This window comes from Dicentrarchus labrax, unplaced genomic scaffold (genome assembly GCF_905237075.1).
Source record: "Dicentrarchus labrax unplaced genomic scaffold, dlabrax2021, whole genome shotgun sequence".
Taxonomy (NCBI): domain Eukaryota; kingdom Metazoa; phylum Chordata; class Actinopteri; family Moronidae; genus Dicentrarchus; species Dicentrarchus labrax.
In genome coordinates this window covers 3,698,191-3,714,382 of record NW_026136716.1, presented here as the reverse complement: position 1 = coordinate 3,714,382, position 16,192 = coordinate 3,698,191, and the positions used below count along the sequence as shown (strand labels likewise).

General features: G+C 39.0%; 1 protein-coding gene across 1 annotated transcript in view; it reads right to left on the bottom strand.

Annotated features, from left to right (window-relative positions):
* Window positions 1-16,192, bottom strand: part of LOC127378929 (inactive dipeptidyl peptidase 10-like) — a 60,775-nt gene that overhangs the window by 25,989 nt on the left and 18,594 nt on the right. The window contains exons 2-3 of the mRNA XM_051428310.1: window positions 9,497-9,611; window positions 9,316-9,411 (exon numbers count right to left, since the gene is read on the bottom strand). Coding sequence (XP_051284270.1) covers window positions 9,316-9,411; window positions 9,497-9,611 — 211 coding nt within the window. The remainder of the gene's footprint in view (window positions 1-9,315; window positions 9,412-9,496; window positions 9,612-16,192) is intronic.

The following is a 16,192-nucleotide window of genomic DNA, read 5'->3' as shown; positions in this document are numbered from 1 at the left end:
TTTACAGTTCAATTCAATCAGAATCAGGATGAGTTTTTTGTTATCTTGGTGCATAACAATTAAAAATAGAATGAGAAGAGAAATATTAGTAATGAAAAAGAGTTGGAGAAGAGCAAAGATTCAACGGGTTCTAACAAAATAAGAACAAATTGTGGATACGGACAAAAATAAGAGAACATTTTGTTCATATATCGCTTCTTGTGTGAGGCCCAAAGACTGCAAGTCAAGAATCAACATAGAAACGTAGAAAATGAACAATAATATATGAAAAAATATAAAGAAGGAAAGAGACGTCCCATGTGTGAGCAAATAAACAAGAAACAGGAGGAATAATGTTGCCATGGATACAGTTTGGGCAACAAAGTGAGCCCTGTTTTCTATGAACTATTACCAGGTAATCTTTGCTGTGTGCCATAAGATGTTGATGTTGATACTGAAGTAACCTTAAAAAGAAACGAGAGGATTCTCAATGTTTCCATTCCCGTCCCCGTACACGCACACAGTTCATACACTATTCATACTTTAAATCAGGCGCCGCCATCGCCGCAGTCTATTTACTGCATGTCATTTTTTTTTTGTTTGATTTACACGATTTGAATTATCGGTTCATCTCCTTGAATCCAAACAGACTGAACATCCTCATCAGTCTGAAGCAGAAGCAGCTGTGCCTCCCTTCCCTCTCCTCCCCTCTCCTCCCCCAAAGAACTCCCGAAACTCATTTGGGGTGAATCTGCAGCTGATTGCAGGGGAGGCAGTCACTCGCCACCGTAAGAGAAACAGGCAGCTTTCTGGCTTAATGTGCGTTGACAAAGTTAGAGTGAAGAAATGACGGTGAGCTTCGTGTGGAGGATGCATCAGTTTCAAAAACATGAATCAGATGGGAGCAATTCAAGCTGAGAGAAAGATGTAATGTTGCAGTTTAGACACTAAACCAGACAGCAATATTTGTAGATTATCTTAATGTTTGATGAGTAATTATGTAAAAAAATCTCTCTCAACATTGGTAAACTCCATACTTGATCATTTTGGTCTCTTTCTGACTGAATTTGTAAATACTGTTTTAATTTTCCTGTGGATCAGACTCCAACACTCTCCTCTTCTGCATGATGATATCTCATGATGCTGATTTGAGACCTACTTTCAACGCCAGCTGCTACACCTGATAAACTTGGTGCTCTACTTCCCACAATCCACCAAGAAATGACGTTACCTGTCCTCCCTGAAAGGACTAATAAGACTTTTCCTGCAAGGATCTGTCTGCGAACTGTCGGGAGTCTTCCACATCAGATACAGGTCGGATTAATTGCAGTGTGATATGCGAATATCATATCATATCAGAATGAATGTGACTTTTTACATCACTGTGGATCGACATTCGTCATGTAGGTCACTTCAGGAATTAAATGAGCTCTTCCAACATCTGGTGGAAAGTCTGAATCCAGAGGTGTGGAGGCTGTTAAAGCAGCTGATTAATGATGATGGTTATGGAGAGAGATGTTCAATGTAACATCTAGGTGTCCACATATTTTTGGCAAGGTAGCGTCTCAAAGACTCGGGGATTATATAAATATATTGAAGGAAAGGGGTCTTGTTTCTTGTCTGCATGATTTTCTTATTTAACATAATATAAATGACTCATGTTGTTTTATTCATATGGGTCACTGCTAAAGATGTAGCCTGTCGTTGGCACAAACCTCATTAGCAATCATGTATGACAAGCCGAGCAGCGTGAAGCACTTATCCATAATGCACTCTGATTGGACACACACACACACACAGACACACACGCAGACACACACGCACACACTATCTTTCCCTCTTATGTAAGTACCTGGATGTTTTCTCCATCCTCGACTGTGAAGCTCCACTTCACATTCATTTTAAGAAAATAAATTATATAAACAACGGCTCCATGAATAACAGCGACCCTACAAACACACAGCCGACTCAGTATGTCCCCATACACACGAGCGAGGAAACCATCACCACTGGGGGACCATTATATGGCCCCCGTGGGAATATCAGAAATCAGCGTAGCGTCCATAATGCTGATGATGATGTAAGATAATGGCTAATAAGCAGAAAGATCAGCGTAGACTACAGATGACACCGACCTCAGATATTGTTGAGTTTTGTCTTGATTGTCTTGCCAAAGAAACATCAGACCATCCCACAATAACTTTCAACAGTTTTAAAGGTGAAGAAATGTGACCTGCATCCAGAATCGGAGCTTCGGTGTGACTTTATTTCCTGTCTTTTGGTTTGCGTTTCTTATTTTTTGCCCTTTGATTTCAGTTTGTCTTCAGGTTACCGAGCGAAGTGACCACAGAACTCATGATGTTATCAGCATCTAAAAGTCAAAATTTAAATAAGATACCGACAGTCGCTATAGAGGTACTGGTAGGCAGGACTTTGTTGCCTTTGGACATACCAGGCTAGCTGTTTCCCCCTGTTTCCAGTCTTTGTGCTAAGCTAAGTTAGCCGGAAAGCAAGAAAGAGATTAAAATGTCAAATTATTCCTTTAGATAAGTCCCATAATTAAAATCCTAAATCCTACTGACATAGGGTGGAGCGTCTCCCCATTAAGACAGGCACTTTGGGCACATTTATGCACAGCAGTGTCTGATGTTAATCTTAATGATCCACACATCCAAAAGGTCACACACACACAGTCCAGGGTCATACAGTGGAACTGTTTAGAGTAAAGCAATAAGACTGTTACTGTTGCTGCTTACCTGTCTACAGCAACATCACTGCACACGTGGCTGCAGTGAAATGTCCATGTGGGGAAAACAGTAAGCTCAGTTGGGTGTAAGGTGGATTATTTATGCATTAGTTATTTATTTATGCAGTATTGCGTTCTACTACCAATACCCAGGAACTAATCCGTCTACTTCAACAGGATGCGAGCTTGATGACTTTAGTTATTTGCATTCATCCCTCATCTATGCTGAATTTCACTCTGGAGGAAACGTGCTCCGTGTGGTCAGGAACAAGATTTGGGCTCTGATGTGTTTGATTGGTTTTGCTCTGGTTTCCTGATGGGTTCGAGAATATCACCCTCACCACATCCGGCTCTTGTTGAGAAGCCACTGAACTCGAGGAGCTGCAATCTCACATCTTAATGTTTGATATTTAGTTTTTTGAAGTGCTCGGATGTGATTTTGATGCGGTACGGAGGGCTCAACATAACATCCCAGCTTCTTGCTTTGTTTCAAAGTACCTTGAGTACTAGTCTAAGAGATATGATGTTAGTGTCTCTCGTGCGATTAAATTAGGGTGAGCAGCTATTGAAGCCTGACTCGGATGTTAGAGGAAATGAGTTGGAGGTTGTCAAGGAAGCAATTTCCATTACAGACGTGTTTGAATTACGCCCACAACACCTCCAGGAGGACCAGCCGTAAATTCTGCCCCAGACCTCGCTCGTGTACACGGGCCCTCGGCTCTCATCACACTCGGTCCACGTTAGATTTACACCACATAACATGTCAGCCGGTAATTTCCCCAACTCCATCATCAATCTTAACCAAACAGCTAATGGGACAGCCGACCCTGTTGGGTTTGAAAGATTCATTATTGTGGTTTGACAAGCTGGTTCTCATCCTCCCGAGCGATGTCAACTTTCAGCTAACTGTGTTTCTAAATGAAGAACTTTAACAACATACAGTCAATACACAGTTTATCAACCTTAACCTCCTGATTGGCACACTAAAAAAATTTACTATATAAGTGCAATTTAGGATGTGAACATTTCTCTTTTGCTTTCTTTGCACATACATACTTATGCATGCATCTGTGTGTGTGTGTGTGTGTGGGGGGGGGGGGTGTAAAGAGTCCATCCCAACCAGAGCCCATAATGAGAAGCCACAGGCTGCAGGACTAGTCATTAGTATTATCTCCCTGTGGAAGGGAAGGACGCAGCAGGCAGTGGATCTCTGTTTCATATCCAGAGCAGGAAGGCCATCCCTCACTGTCTCCCTCAACCTCTGTCCTTGTGTCTCTCCGTCTGTCACGCCCAGCAAGTCTCCAGAAAGGTGTTATGGATATATTTAGGCATCTACTTTCCCGAATTTACCATGAAAGCTGTAGTTTAGCCGTCATGTTGTCAACAAACCGCTGTGATTTTAATTTTTTCTGCTCAGCTCCTCCAGCCGTAGCTGCCATTTTCTTTCTCTTCATTTATGTCATTTTTTTTCTCCAATTTTTTTTTGCTCAAATGCAAACACAATCTGTCACGCTGTCAAGGAGCCAGTTAACAACGCGAACACTTAAGATTCGGGACATTTGGACCTGAATACAAGCAGGAACATGTGGAGGAATGATACTGGCTGCACGCTGTGTGACACAATAAAGCCCCCGGGGCCACAGATCACAGCTGTGCTACGACACCTCCAGAGTGCATCTTATGTAACATGGGAAGAGAATGTAATGAGGGGGGGAGGAGGAGGAGGAGGAGGAGGAGGAGGAGGAGAAAGAGGAGGTGTTTGCAATGTGGCCTGGGGAAAGGTTGGGGAGGAGAAAGGTCAGTCGAGATACGGAGTACGGAGTAAGTTCTATTTATAAAGCACGTTTCATACACAGAGGTAGATTTAAGGTGCTGAGTTATTATAGTTTAGTTTTTTTTATTTATATCACTAACTATCGGCCAATTTGTCCGATAATCGGTATCATTACTGTGGCTCTGATGCTGCCACCTCTCGATTTAAGGTTGAAGAAGTTCTCTTTTTGCAGCATTTAGTTAAATATATGCTTAAAGTTATCGGTTTCCTTGAACACTGATAGTTTAGTTTAGTTTCAGGGAAGAGACAGACCAGAGAAAAAGACAGAAAGCATCCAGAGTTAGGTTGTATAACAGAAGCCTTTCCCCCCGCTGCTGAAATAAATCCTACAGAAAGTCTTATTTGCTCTATTGATGCAAAGTGTTTCTTATCCGATTACTTGATCAATTGATGAAGTACTTGATTACTTCATTAATCTTTAGCTGCAGCCCTAGAAGCAACATTTCTCCTGATGTGAGGAAGACACTGTTACTGCACTTTACTGTTAATGTCACATTACCTTTAAAGCCTTTGTTCAAAGTGCCTCAGATGTTTCCTCCCACATTTTGAAGCAGTCTGTGTTTTATTGTCTTGCTCGAGGATACGAGCCCTCCGCTACCACCTGAGCTACAGCTTGACATTTGCCAGTGGTGCTATCTCTATGCAACAGGTTTGTTTCTGCTGGAGCTACTCGCATCTATGAGGCACAAAGTTCACTGCACAAAATACCGCCAATTATTGTCAGTTCATGGTGCATTATATTTGTTGCTGTCTTAGACACACAGCGAAACATTTTCTTCTTGTTTGAGAGCGACAAAGAGAACCGAGTTACGTTTATACTGTGTGTCCTGTGAATTGTGCACCAATTTCACACCAATATGACTCTGCAAAGGTACTCAGGAGGTCATTTTCTTAAACAAATGACTTTATTAAATAATATTTAAGTTAATTATTCTTCAACATGTTAAATAATTTAACATATAATTCCAGTTAACTCTGCTGAGAGCTGCTTCTCTCTCTCTCATGCTGCGCTCCCACCAAAGGCGAATAAAATAATTGAGCAAGTAGATTACAGTCAATGCAAATGGGGAGAACGCACTGAAGTGTGAATGAGGCGAATTTCGCGAGTTCTCGCCATTTGCGGCGCCCAGCGCTTTTAGCACATATTGTGGGGTGTTTGCAGTGTTGTGTGGGGAGGAGCAGAGAGACAGAGCTGCTGCCGGCCCACAGATGTTAACCAGCAAGAGGACAGCTCAGAGTTTATTTTTTAAACTTCATTCTCTCTCTTCGACCTGTCTGCTGCAAGCTCTATGATACTGCTTCATATCTATACAGAGACCGGACACTAAAGGAGAAAGTAAGAGAGGAAGTTGGACTGCCCGGCAAGAGCTGAAAACACGCGTCTGTTACGTGATTACAGAGCTAATTCGGTTGGTAAAACACAAACAGCGCCCTCTGCTGGATAAACTTTGCAGTGACACACACTTTTTCTACATTTTATACCCCCAAAAAAACATATCAAACCATACTGAATAACATATAAACCGATACCAATATGTCAGCCGATGTATCACTCTAGTGGCTTAACATGTATTTTTATAAGTAAGTACACAAGAGAGATGGTTTCCTGCTGCTAGTACACACTACAGATACAAGATGGGGTTTATAATGATTAAACCGAGTAAAGTACAGCCACAAATCGTGTGTTCGATATACTCATTAAACAGAAACTATTACTAGAACACAATATGGTAAATAAATAAATACACAGGTTTTTATCTGTTATTCTAATGCAGTGACTCAGACCTGGAACAAACATACACGGTTTGATTTTCCAGTAAAATTTAGATTCTATTGATTCCTTTTTTACGACTCGCAGCTGCAGGAGCAGGAGACTCAGCTCTCGTTTAAAAGATTCATTCAAACTGGCTTTCTTTTATTATTTTAATGGGATTTAATATTTGATTTAATTTAATTAAGGGCTGAATGTGTGTTGGTCATTACGTACTCTCATTCACGCAGCGCTGTGTGCTTCATAAATGTATTATATGTGTAAAGTGTGCAGTGCATGCAGGGGAAAACTGATAAATTCAGCTAATTACATTCCAGCAGAAATACCTCAGATCTTGCCTGTAGTGAAGATCTAGTTTAAAGCTTTTGCACACTGGTACCAATAAGCACTTTGATTTTATTATAATTATTATTATGTGTTGTTATTGTTGCTTATCACAGGGTGGGAGGATATTTGAGTCCCTGCAGGCCGTCGTGCTCTTGATTGAACACGACACTGTGAGGCCATCTGTGTTTGGATATGCAGGTCAGCAGGAGTCACACTTCTATTCGTTTATGTGTTTATGAACTGTGTCCAGTTTGTGTAGCCTGAGGCTAAAAGTAGCTACAGGAAAAACAAAAAAATCAGCTTACCTAGTTTTCAATTTAATTTAATATATTTTTTTATCAGTTTATTTTCATTTAATTTTAAAATTGATTTAATTTGCTTGCCTTTTAAAAAAAGGATATAATTTAACTACACTTGAAGGTCCAGTAGGATTTAGTGGCATCTGGTGGTGTCGTTGTAACTCCCTCGCCTCACCCTCCGCTTCCAAATGTGAAAGAGAATCTACGGTGGCCATAAAAAGTGTGAAAAATGCAGATAATAAAGATAAAAATGTCTCATAGTAAGGTAACAAAAACATTATTTACAGATGATTATTCACTAGAAAAAAATATACCTATGAATGTTATATTCCATTTCTGCCAATAGATCCTCCTAAATGTTACACACTGGGCCTTTAAATGTATAATTTAATTAATTATTTTTTTAATTCACTGTAATTTTAGTTATTTTAATGTTTTTCATTTAAATAATTTACATTTTAATTTCGCTTTTCTGTCAGAACTCAGACAACCAATTTTAGTTTTTCACCTGCCTGAACTTCTGTATACGATTCCTTCGACCTCGATGAATTCACTGCTATAACTTTGCAGCAGCTCCTCTCAGAGACTGTGAGCCTAGAGAATAAATGGTTTTAATATATATGGAATTGATACTGGCCACCTGACAAATGTTTGGAGTCTGTAATGAAACCTCAGGTGGAGAGATTCTCATTTTCTACTAATGCACTCCAGCACAGTGCTCTGAACCCTTTACTCAAAGCTCTGTGAACTTGTTTTTTTCAAGTCAGTCCTCGGGTTTAATAAATTTATGTGGACAATATCGACAATAATTTCACAAGTCAGCGACAACCAGCTTTGAACGAAGGATTTAACAGTTTCTTTAAGTGTATTTTTGATGGGAACAATTAACCTAAAGCAATTCTAATAACGACTCATTTAAACTGGTTTAATCTGTTTTATCACAATGATCTTGTAATTTGTTGACTTTAATTTGCTGTCTTGTGTGAAGTTACTTTGTAACTTGGTTTTTGAAAAGAAATAAATAAAGATTATTATCATTATTATTAGACAAGCACGTACCAGTTTTATCCAGTCTTGTCTCTTATAGAAATCATGTTTACACGCTGCTAATTTGGAGCCAAATTGTTAAGAAAATTCATAAATTCAAGGCAACAATCTTCACTAAATTCTTAAGTTTGAAGCCAAACTTTTCAGTTTTGAAATATACAAAAAAAAACAGAAACATTCTGACCTATAACCTTTTGGTAAGGTAATTTCTTCTTTAGAAAAACTTAAATCATCATTAATTATCATTAGTTTAAAACTTAAGATTTTGAGTTTGAAAAATGGAATATATTATTCATGTTTTTACTGGTATATAATCACATGAATATGGTAATCGTTGTGTTTTTGTTATCTTAGAATGCTAAATCCTACACACTGGACCCTTAAAGTCGGGACAGACAACCAACAATCAACCATCTTTTAGTCATCAATTGTGAGATGGATTTTTGGAGTACCCCTGATCAGTCATTCCCCGAGCCCTGTATGTACATATAAATGCCTTTTTTTGTCCTGTGAATAATCAAATTCTGACACACAGACGAGCACAGAAACACTCCCTTTACAAAAATAGGACCAACACATCAGGTGGAATCAAGTTCAGATTTATTTCGTCGACTTTAAATTCCGCCTCCTCAAAAATTCAAGGCGTCAAGCTTTGAGCAGAAAAAAAAAAGTACCTCGAGAAGTGCAGTCGTTCTCAGTGAGAAATTAGCCAAAGGTGTTAATACCCAGCTGTCGAACCTTTAAACCGTTTCTCATTTCTGTCGGCGACGAAGCAGCCAGACCTGACCACCTGCTTCCACCCAAACTAAACCTGACACAAGATAAAAATACCAAATCAGCCTGCAGAAACTCACACACCGCCCCTCAAACTCTCACAAAAACGTCACCTCACAACTTTTCTTCTCAAAGTCACACTGTTCTCCTCTCCTGTTACATCACCATCACACTTCCCTCTCAATGTCGCACCGTCCTCACCTCCTGATTCTCCTCCTGAACACCTCCGTGTCTGCCTCAATGCAGACAGGTAACACAGCGGAAAAGTCTGAAGAACCGGCCTCTGAGACCAACAGAGGTCAGGTGCTTTACAGCGGCTCCAACCATGACTCTGACTCGCAACGAAGAGTTGATTTGTAAAGTTCTACTTCCATTGTATCGTTTTTGTGAGGTTGGAAGAAATAAGAATTAAAATATAGATTTATTATTATTATTTAGTATTTAAATAACTTAATTAAGGTAATAAATATGCGTCTACTACAGCCTGTAATGTCTCTCCTTAGTATGAAAACTCTCAGAGAAGTGAACATGTACTCACCGCTGATCCAAGTGGCCTCGGGGTCATGAACGCTGAACTCCGGTTTGTACAGATCAGCCACAGTCAGCCTGGACCTGCTGTTGTCCGGGAGCTCCACTGGGGAAACACAGTCAAAACACAGCCTATTCTTACAGCTTTATCTCCAGAGAACAACGCTGGAGAGTAAAACGGCAGCACATACCGGGTGTGAGGACGACCACAGACATGGTGATGAGCGAGCAGACCACCACGATCACCAGCAGAGAGATGGCGATTCCCTTCCAGTTCCTCTGCGCGGGGCTGACGTCCACGAACTCCTGCACACACGCAGAAATAAACAACTTATTTATCATCGTTGCACCCATACCAGATCTTTGAACATGGTCAGCAAATGTTAGTGTGCAGACTAACTCGATACTAAACACAAAGCGAGAGAGACGATGCAGAATTTCAGTTTCAGTCGTCATTGTTTGAAGAAATGATGAAACTCAACACAGTGGCGTAGAAACACCAATGTCACTATAAATCAGCCTTTAGTCACTATGAGCATGTTAGCATTAGCTCACGAAGACCAAACATAACTGTAGACTCTTGGTCCTGTTTCTAATTTTTGTTTTTGTTTAATTTGGACTAAATAAAGGATGAAAATGTAATAAAAATAGGGATGCTCGATATCGGCTTTTCTGCCGATATCGGATATTCCGATATTGTCCAACTCTCAATTTCCGAATACCGATATCACCCGATACCGATATATGCAGGCTTTTTACACCAAAACTGTTAGATAACAACATAACAAATCTCCTATTGTGGAATTAACACATTATGCCTCATTTTATTGTGATGCCCCACTGGTAGGGTGGCCATTTCCTTTAAATCAAAAAGGAGGACACTTTGCTTACACAGGGACACGCAAGCAGATATTTGTTTGGTATGATCCGGTTTTAAATTTTAATGTTTTTCCACCAGATTACATAAGGTGCATACACATACCACATAGCTAATAATAAATATACAAGATACAGCTCATGACAACGTGCTCTTCCAATTCAGATTACATAGGTCTAATAAACATCATACAGAAACTGTTCTTAATGTTTTTATCTGGATAGATAAAGGGTATATACATTGAGTATGAGTTTTTCGAATTTCGCCAACAACCGACGTTAGCTCACGTTACGTTATCTGTCGCTGACAGCTTGACTGACAGCCTGGTGGTAACCTAGCAACCTAGCTCATTTGAATATTAAAATTAGCCTTGTGTTGAAAGGTCACGACATGAAAATGTAACCAATGAAATTACTTATTTTGACACACATTTTTAGCCAATAAGTATTAAACCAACGAGGTAATGTGTCAAAAGGCGAACCTTTTATTATTTTTTAAGTATGTAAAGCATTGACTTATTTATTCTTTTCTGTTTGGAGAGTGCTTTTTGTCTTTGTGGACTGATTACTGTAACTTTGTATTACTTCTCTTCATCATAACCAAATATTGCTGATTGATTTGGATTCCAGTGTCTTCTCTCCTGCCCTGACACAACAATATGGGAACAGTCTCTTCTCAAACTAACATATTAAACAAAAAGAAAGAAAGAAAAATAAAGGCCAACTTGATTTCTGAAAGGAAACATGAACTATTTCTAGTTGAAACTGTTATTTTTTGTTATTGTTTGAACACACGGTCATTTTAGGACAGACGATGTAAAACAGAACAAAATCTATTTCACCGATGATTCAAGAAGACTTGCTGGCATCCATCTCCAGCATCTGACTACAAGATGAATTGAATTTTGCAGTCCAGCTCCTCTAATAACTCGACAGTGAAAAGGAGACAGACTCTTATGAAGCTTTACGTTCATCCTGTCTAGACAGAGCGGTGATTACCCGCCCAAAAGAGCCATCAGAGTAAAGCTCTTTGTGCAGAAAAGAAAACAATTGGGCTTGACGTGAAAAATTTAATCTGAGGGTTTTGATTTTACAATTTCCAGCCTTTTAGATTACGCTCTTATCTGTACCAAAGGCAAGAGGTTTGCTTAAAGACTCCTGGACATCCAAAACTTTTTATTTGATGGCCTCTCTGACCCAGCTGCGGAGACGTTACATCATTTCTCTGGACTGATCTTTCCACTCTCACTTCAGGCTATGATGATGAAAGTTACCTGCAGCCAGGACTTGAAAATGAGAAAGAAAAGAGGAGAAAATGATGCAAGGGGGAGACTTCTGGTACATTCTCGGATGTGGCCAGAGAACGGGCGTGGGCGATTTCCAGCAACGACACAGCAGGGAACTGTAATAGGTAGCTGTCGCACGGTGTTGAATTCGCCGTTCTTCAAAGCTTGAGAGAACGACTGAGAGCTTCCTCAAGGAAGACAGCGTGAAACCTCAGACGAGTCAGACTAGATGCTGACTTTTCCAGCAGAACTACTTGTTTCCTCGTGTAAAACTTTGATCTAGAGAGGCGAGCAAGAAACACATAGGCTACTGTAGACCTTCAGTCTTTGGACCAGACAAAAACACAGAAAACTCTCCAATATGTCACTTGCTTTTAGACAACTGTCCCGCTTCAAACTAGCACTTAAGTATTCAGATACTTTTTGTTGATTCTGATGACCCCTGTGGAAAAAAGCGGTAGTGTTTCAACCACCTTGTGTCACTGATTTCAACGCAGGCATTAAGAATAACGATATAGAAAGGTCTTGTGCTTGTGTGGGTCATATAGAGGCGTATTAAGGCGTAAGTATTAAACTGAGACTGTTTCATAACCCCTTAAAAGCTTGTAGTAGGTTCAAGTACTAATACAACACTGTGGATATACTCCACTACCAGTTAAAGCTTTCAAAACCAAAGTATGTAAAGTCGCAAAATGTACCCATACATTGTAAGAAACTGGCAGCTTGTCAACGGCTGCAAAACATGGTCTCTGTCAGTCGTTTTACTTTATTGTATGTGGTGTTTTAAACTGTCCCCCACCTTAGTCACTCTGATATGGAAGAGAAAATTAAGGTGAAAAAGGTTAATTAATAGAAATATTATCAAAATTGCAATGTGGCTGAGTGCAATATCCAAATGGCAGATGTTGCAGTTTGTTGATGAAGGTAAAATATGAGACAAAACAGTGTGATAATGAAGTATTAAAGTGCTGTATGTATGTTTTATGTATCACAATCCCTGTAACATCCAACATTTTAACCCCTTAGTTTACATTTACAACACTACTATCCAGCTGTTGGGGGTTTAAACACAAACATTTATAGTGTTTTTGAGAATTAACAATTTCACAAAATAAAATATCGCGATACAATATTGTTCGATATTACATGTTATTTTCTACCATATCTGCAGCTCTAGTACAACGTAACCATAACTTAATGAAATAAAAGCCAAAACTACACAATTAAGATCCAAATTGTAAGCAAACTACATTAAAACCCATGAGTTTGACCACTAAAACACTTAAAAACATGTGACATTTCAATACTTTAAGTCCCCTTTCACTCAAAACATTTTTTTTTCTTATTCCTCTAGTTGAATGTTTGAGCTTCACTGTGCAGAATAATGTATGAATTTATACTTAAGTACATTTCCCCACTAATGAAAACTAAACATGGTCCGCAGCAACCGTAATATGCAGCAGATTCACTACAGTGTAGTTCTGCCTTCAGTGTAATCGAAGAATTATAATCAGAAAACCCTCCTGAATTAATTCATCTGAAGCCGAAGATAAGAGGCACCAATGTGTCCACAACAGTCTGTATCACATGTATCGCTGACGAGCTGGAAACTGTTTAATTAATGAAGCAGGAAAGACTGATGCTCTCTCTCTCTCTCTCTCTCTCTCTCTCTCTCTCTCTCTCTCTCTCTCACACACACACACACACACACACACACTCACACACACTCAGCAGTGAGAAGAGCATTCTTCGCACACCACTGGGCCATCGACTGCTCGCCGAGTATTAGTTCAACCTCTCTGAGCTAATTCTCTGCTTACTCTGTGTGTGTGTGTGTGTGTGTGTGTGTGTGTGTGTGTGTGTGTGTTTGTTTGTTAAGATGTGTGTGTGTGTGTGTGAGAGAGAGAGAGAGAGAGAGAGCGAGCTGTAGCAGATACAGTCCACTGCAACAGTCGTCTGTTGATCGGACTCACTTCAGTGGAAAGTAAAGCAAGCGAGGAAATCAAGTATGTGTGACGGTGTTCGTGTTTACAAGTGTGTGTGTGTGTGTGTGTGTGTGTGTGTTTGAGAGTGAGACAAAGCGAGAGTTAAAGGGATAAAGACAGAAATAGATCGACAAAAGGATGTCGATTTTTCAGAAAAAGCTCAAGTTTCAAGATACTTAACAGAAACTTCACATTAATACTCATTTACATAAAGATCACACAGATATAAGTATAAGTTACTTTTCATATTTATATTTTACACAAAAAAAACTATGATAAGCTTATTATATACCACACATTATTATGGAGGTTTAAACATTTTCATTTTCACACTTTTTAAGGATTTTAAGGTGGAAATGATATTGATATTAGACAAACATTATTGTTCCATGGGGACTATTTGCGCGTCGTTATACGCAGTAAACAGCCTGAATACTTCTTCCACAACTGGATTTAACCCATTTTTTTTTACAATATAACATCAGGCAGGCTGAGAAATGCAGCTGAAGCCTGCACGCTACTGACATTTTAACAAACATCCTCAAAGTCCAAAGAAACAAAGCAGAAAAGATCCCCAAAAAAAGAGCAAAAACATCCAAATCTCCACCTTAAAAGCACAGCCGTGACACAATCTGAACCAATTACAGCCCCAGAGGAAGAAAAGCAACAACAACGGGGACGTCTAACACTCAACCAATGAGGAAGAAACCAAATACAGACATTGAGACTGGTGGACCGAGACAAACCTGGCAACAGTGTCCCACTGCAACTGGATGTTCTTACCAAAATAAAATACCAAAGAGTTGTTTCCAGTATTTGGGACTATTTTTAATACTGATCTGTTTGTCCTATTTCTGTATCTCCTACTTTTTTTTGACTTATTTTAAACCCCATCTATATGGAAGCTGCACAAAGTGTCAAACATTGTTAATTATAATCCGGTTATATAGTTCTTCCTCTGTGGTGGATAACGACTTTATTTGAATCTCTGTTATGCAACTCGCCTCAGACAATATGAGATTACAGAGCTTCAGTTCTCACACAGACAGAATCAGCCACAACATCTTCCTGGAAGCAGAAATCTGATGGAAAAACCAGCTCACACAGATTAATTCATTCATCCATTCATTCATTCATTCATGCATCACTAATTCAGCAATAAAGGCTAATATCTGGCTCTATAATTGGCTATATTCTGCATAACTTTTGTCTCTTTAAGTATATTTTAACTGCAGGACTTTTTACTTGTAATAGAGTATTTGTATCCTGGAGTATTGCTTTTTTTTTTTTTTTTTTTTAATCCACTTAAATCAACATGCAAACATTAAATAAGATAAAAACTGAGCTCCATCCAACCCTGTACCAGAGGATGAAGCCTGTCCGCACAGATGTATCTCCTCCCAGCTGAGAGGAAAGAAATAAACACCCCTCTTTCTCTCTCTCTCTCTCTCTCTCTCGGTGGGGCTTTGGGTTCAGTACCTCATCCTGTTGCCCCTCTTTCGGTTTCTTCTTGGTCGGGTCTTTGGATGCTGTCATTGCACCGGAGCCACGGTCCTGCCGCTCAGTGCAGCAGCTCTCCCCGGTAATAACATCCAGAACCTGTCGGAGCGTCTGTTTAGCAGCCGGGAGGAGCGACAAGCTGCCGGAAATCACCGCCAGGGCGACTTCCCGGTGTGACTTTCAAAATAAATGTCAGTCCAAAAACCTACATTTTGTTGTGAAATGACCGCACAGTTGTGTGTCTGTCAAACACTCTGAACATTAAAAAAAAAGCCTTTGTGAATTATGTTATATTAGTTTCCAATCTTTTTATGACAGGTGAACACAATAACTACAGGAGGTTTGTGTAAAACTAATGATTTGGATCGATTTAAAGCTGATTATGTCCTGTCAATATTGATCAGAGATGAGTTTTCCTCATTTAAAAAAAAAAAAAGTGTAATATATTTGCTTTCAATAGCCTAAATTAATAATAATGTTCAGGTCTTCCCCGGTTTCTCTTTTCTTTAGATCTTAAATAATAATATAAACTTTAAAAACTACAGTTTCCTTTAGTTTTATTCACAGTAATGAGTGAAATGCTGATATAAAATCCTCCTGCTGAGTATGCAGCGTAAGTTTTCTTATGCTACAAAAAATCACGAAGGTTTCCAAACCCCCCATGAAGCCTTGACGATTATATGTTATATGTTACGTCTGATTTCACTCCTCCACTGTTTCCATTATATTAAATATACAAAACATTCATGACATAATTCTTTAACTTTCTGATTCTGATTGTATTTGCATTTAATTGTTCACTTTTTCTCTTTTGTTTTCATTACCAAGCACTTAAAGTTGATTATTAGGCCTATATGGTTTTTCAAAAATGAATATAAGATAAGGTTAGATAAGATAATATTAAACTTTATTACGTAATTTACTAATTGTTGTGCAGCAGTTGCAGTGCAAAGTAGGAATGAATGCAATTATTAAATATCAGTAAGGTGCAAATCCTAAATATAGCATGAAAACTGATGCAGTGTTTGTCATGGGCTTTTATTTTCTTAATCAATGGAAACATCCGGGTTGAATGTAGCGCTGTCCGTGGTGCTGAAAATCAAATCTGTGTGAAGAGCTTTTACTTATTATTAATAACAATAATAATAATAAGAATGACACCATCAGATCTTGTAGAGAAATAAAAGAACAAAACATCAACTTATATTTAAAGTACCAGAAGTAAAATCCTTTATTGTGC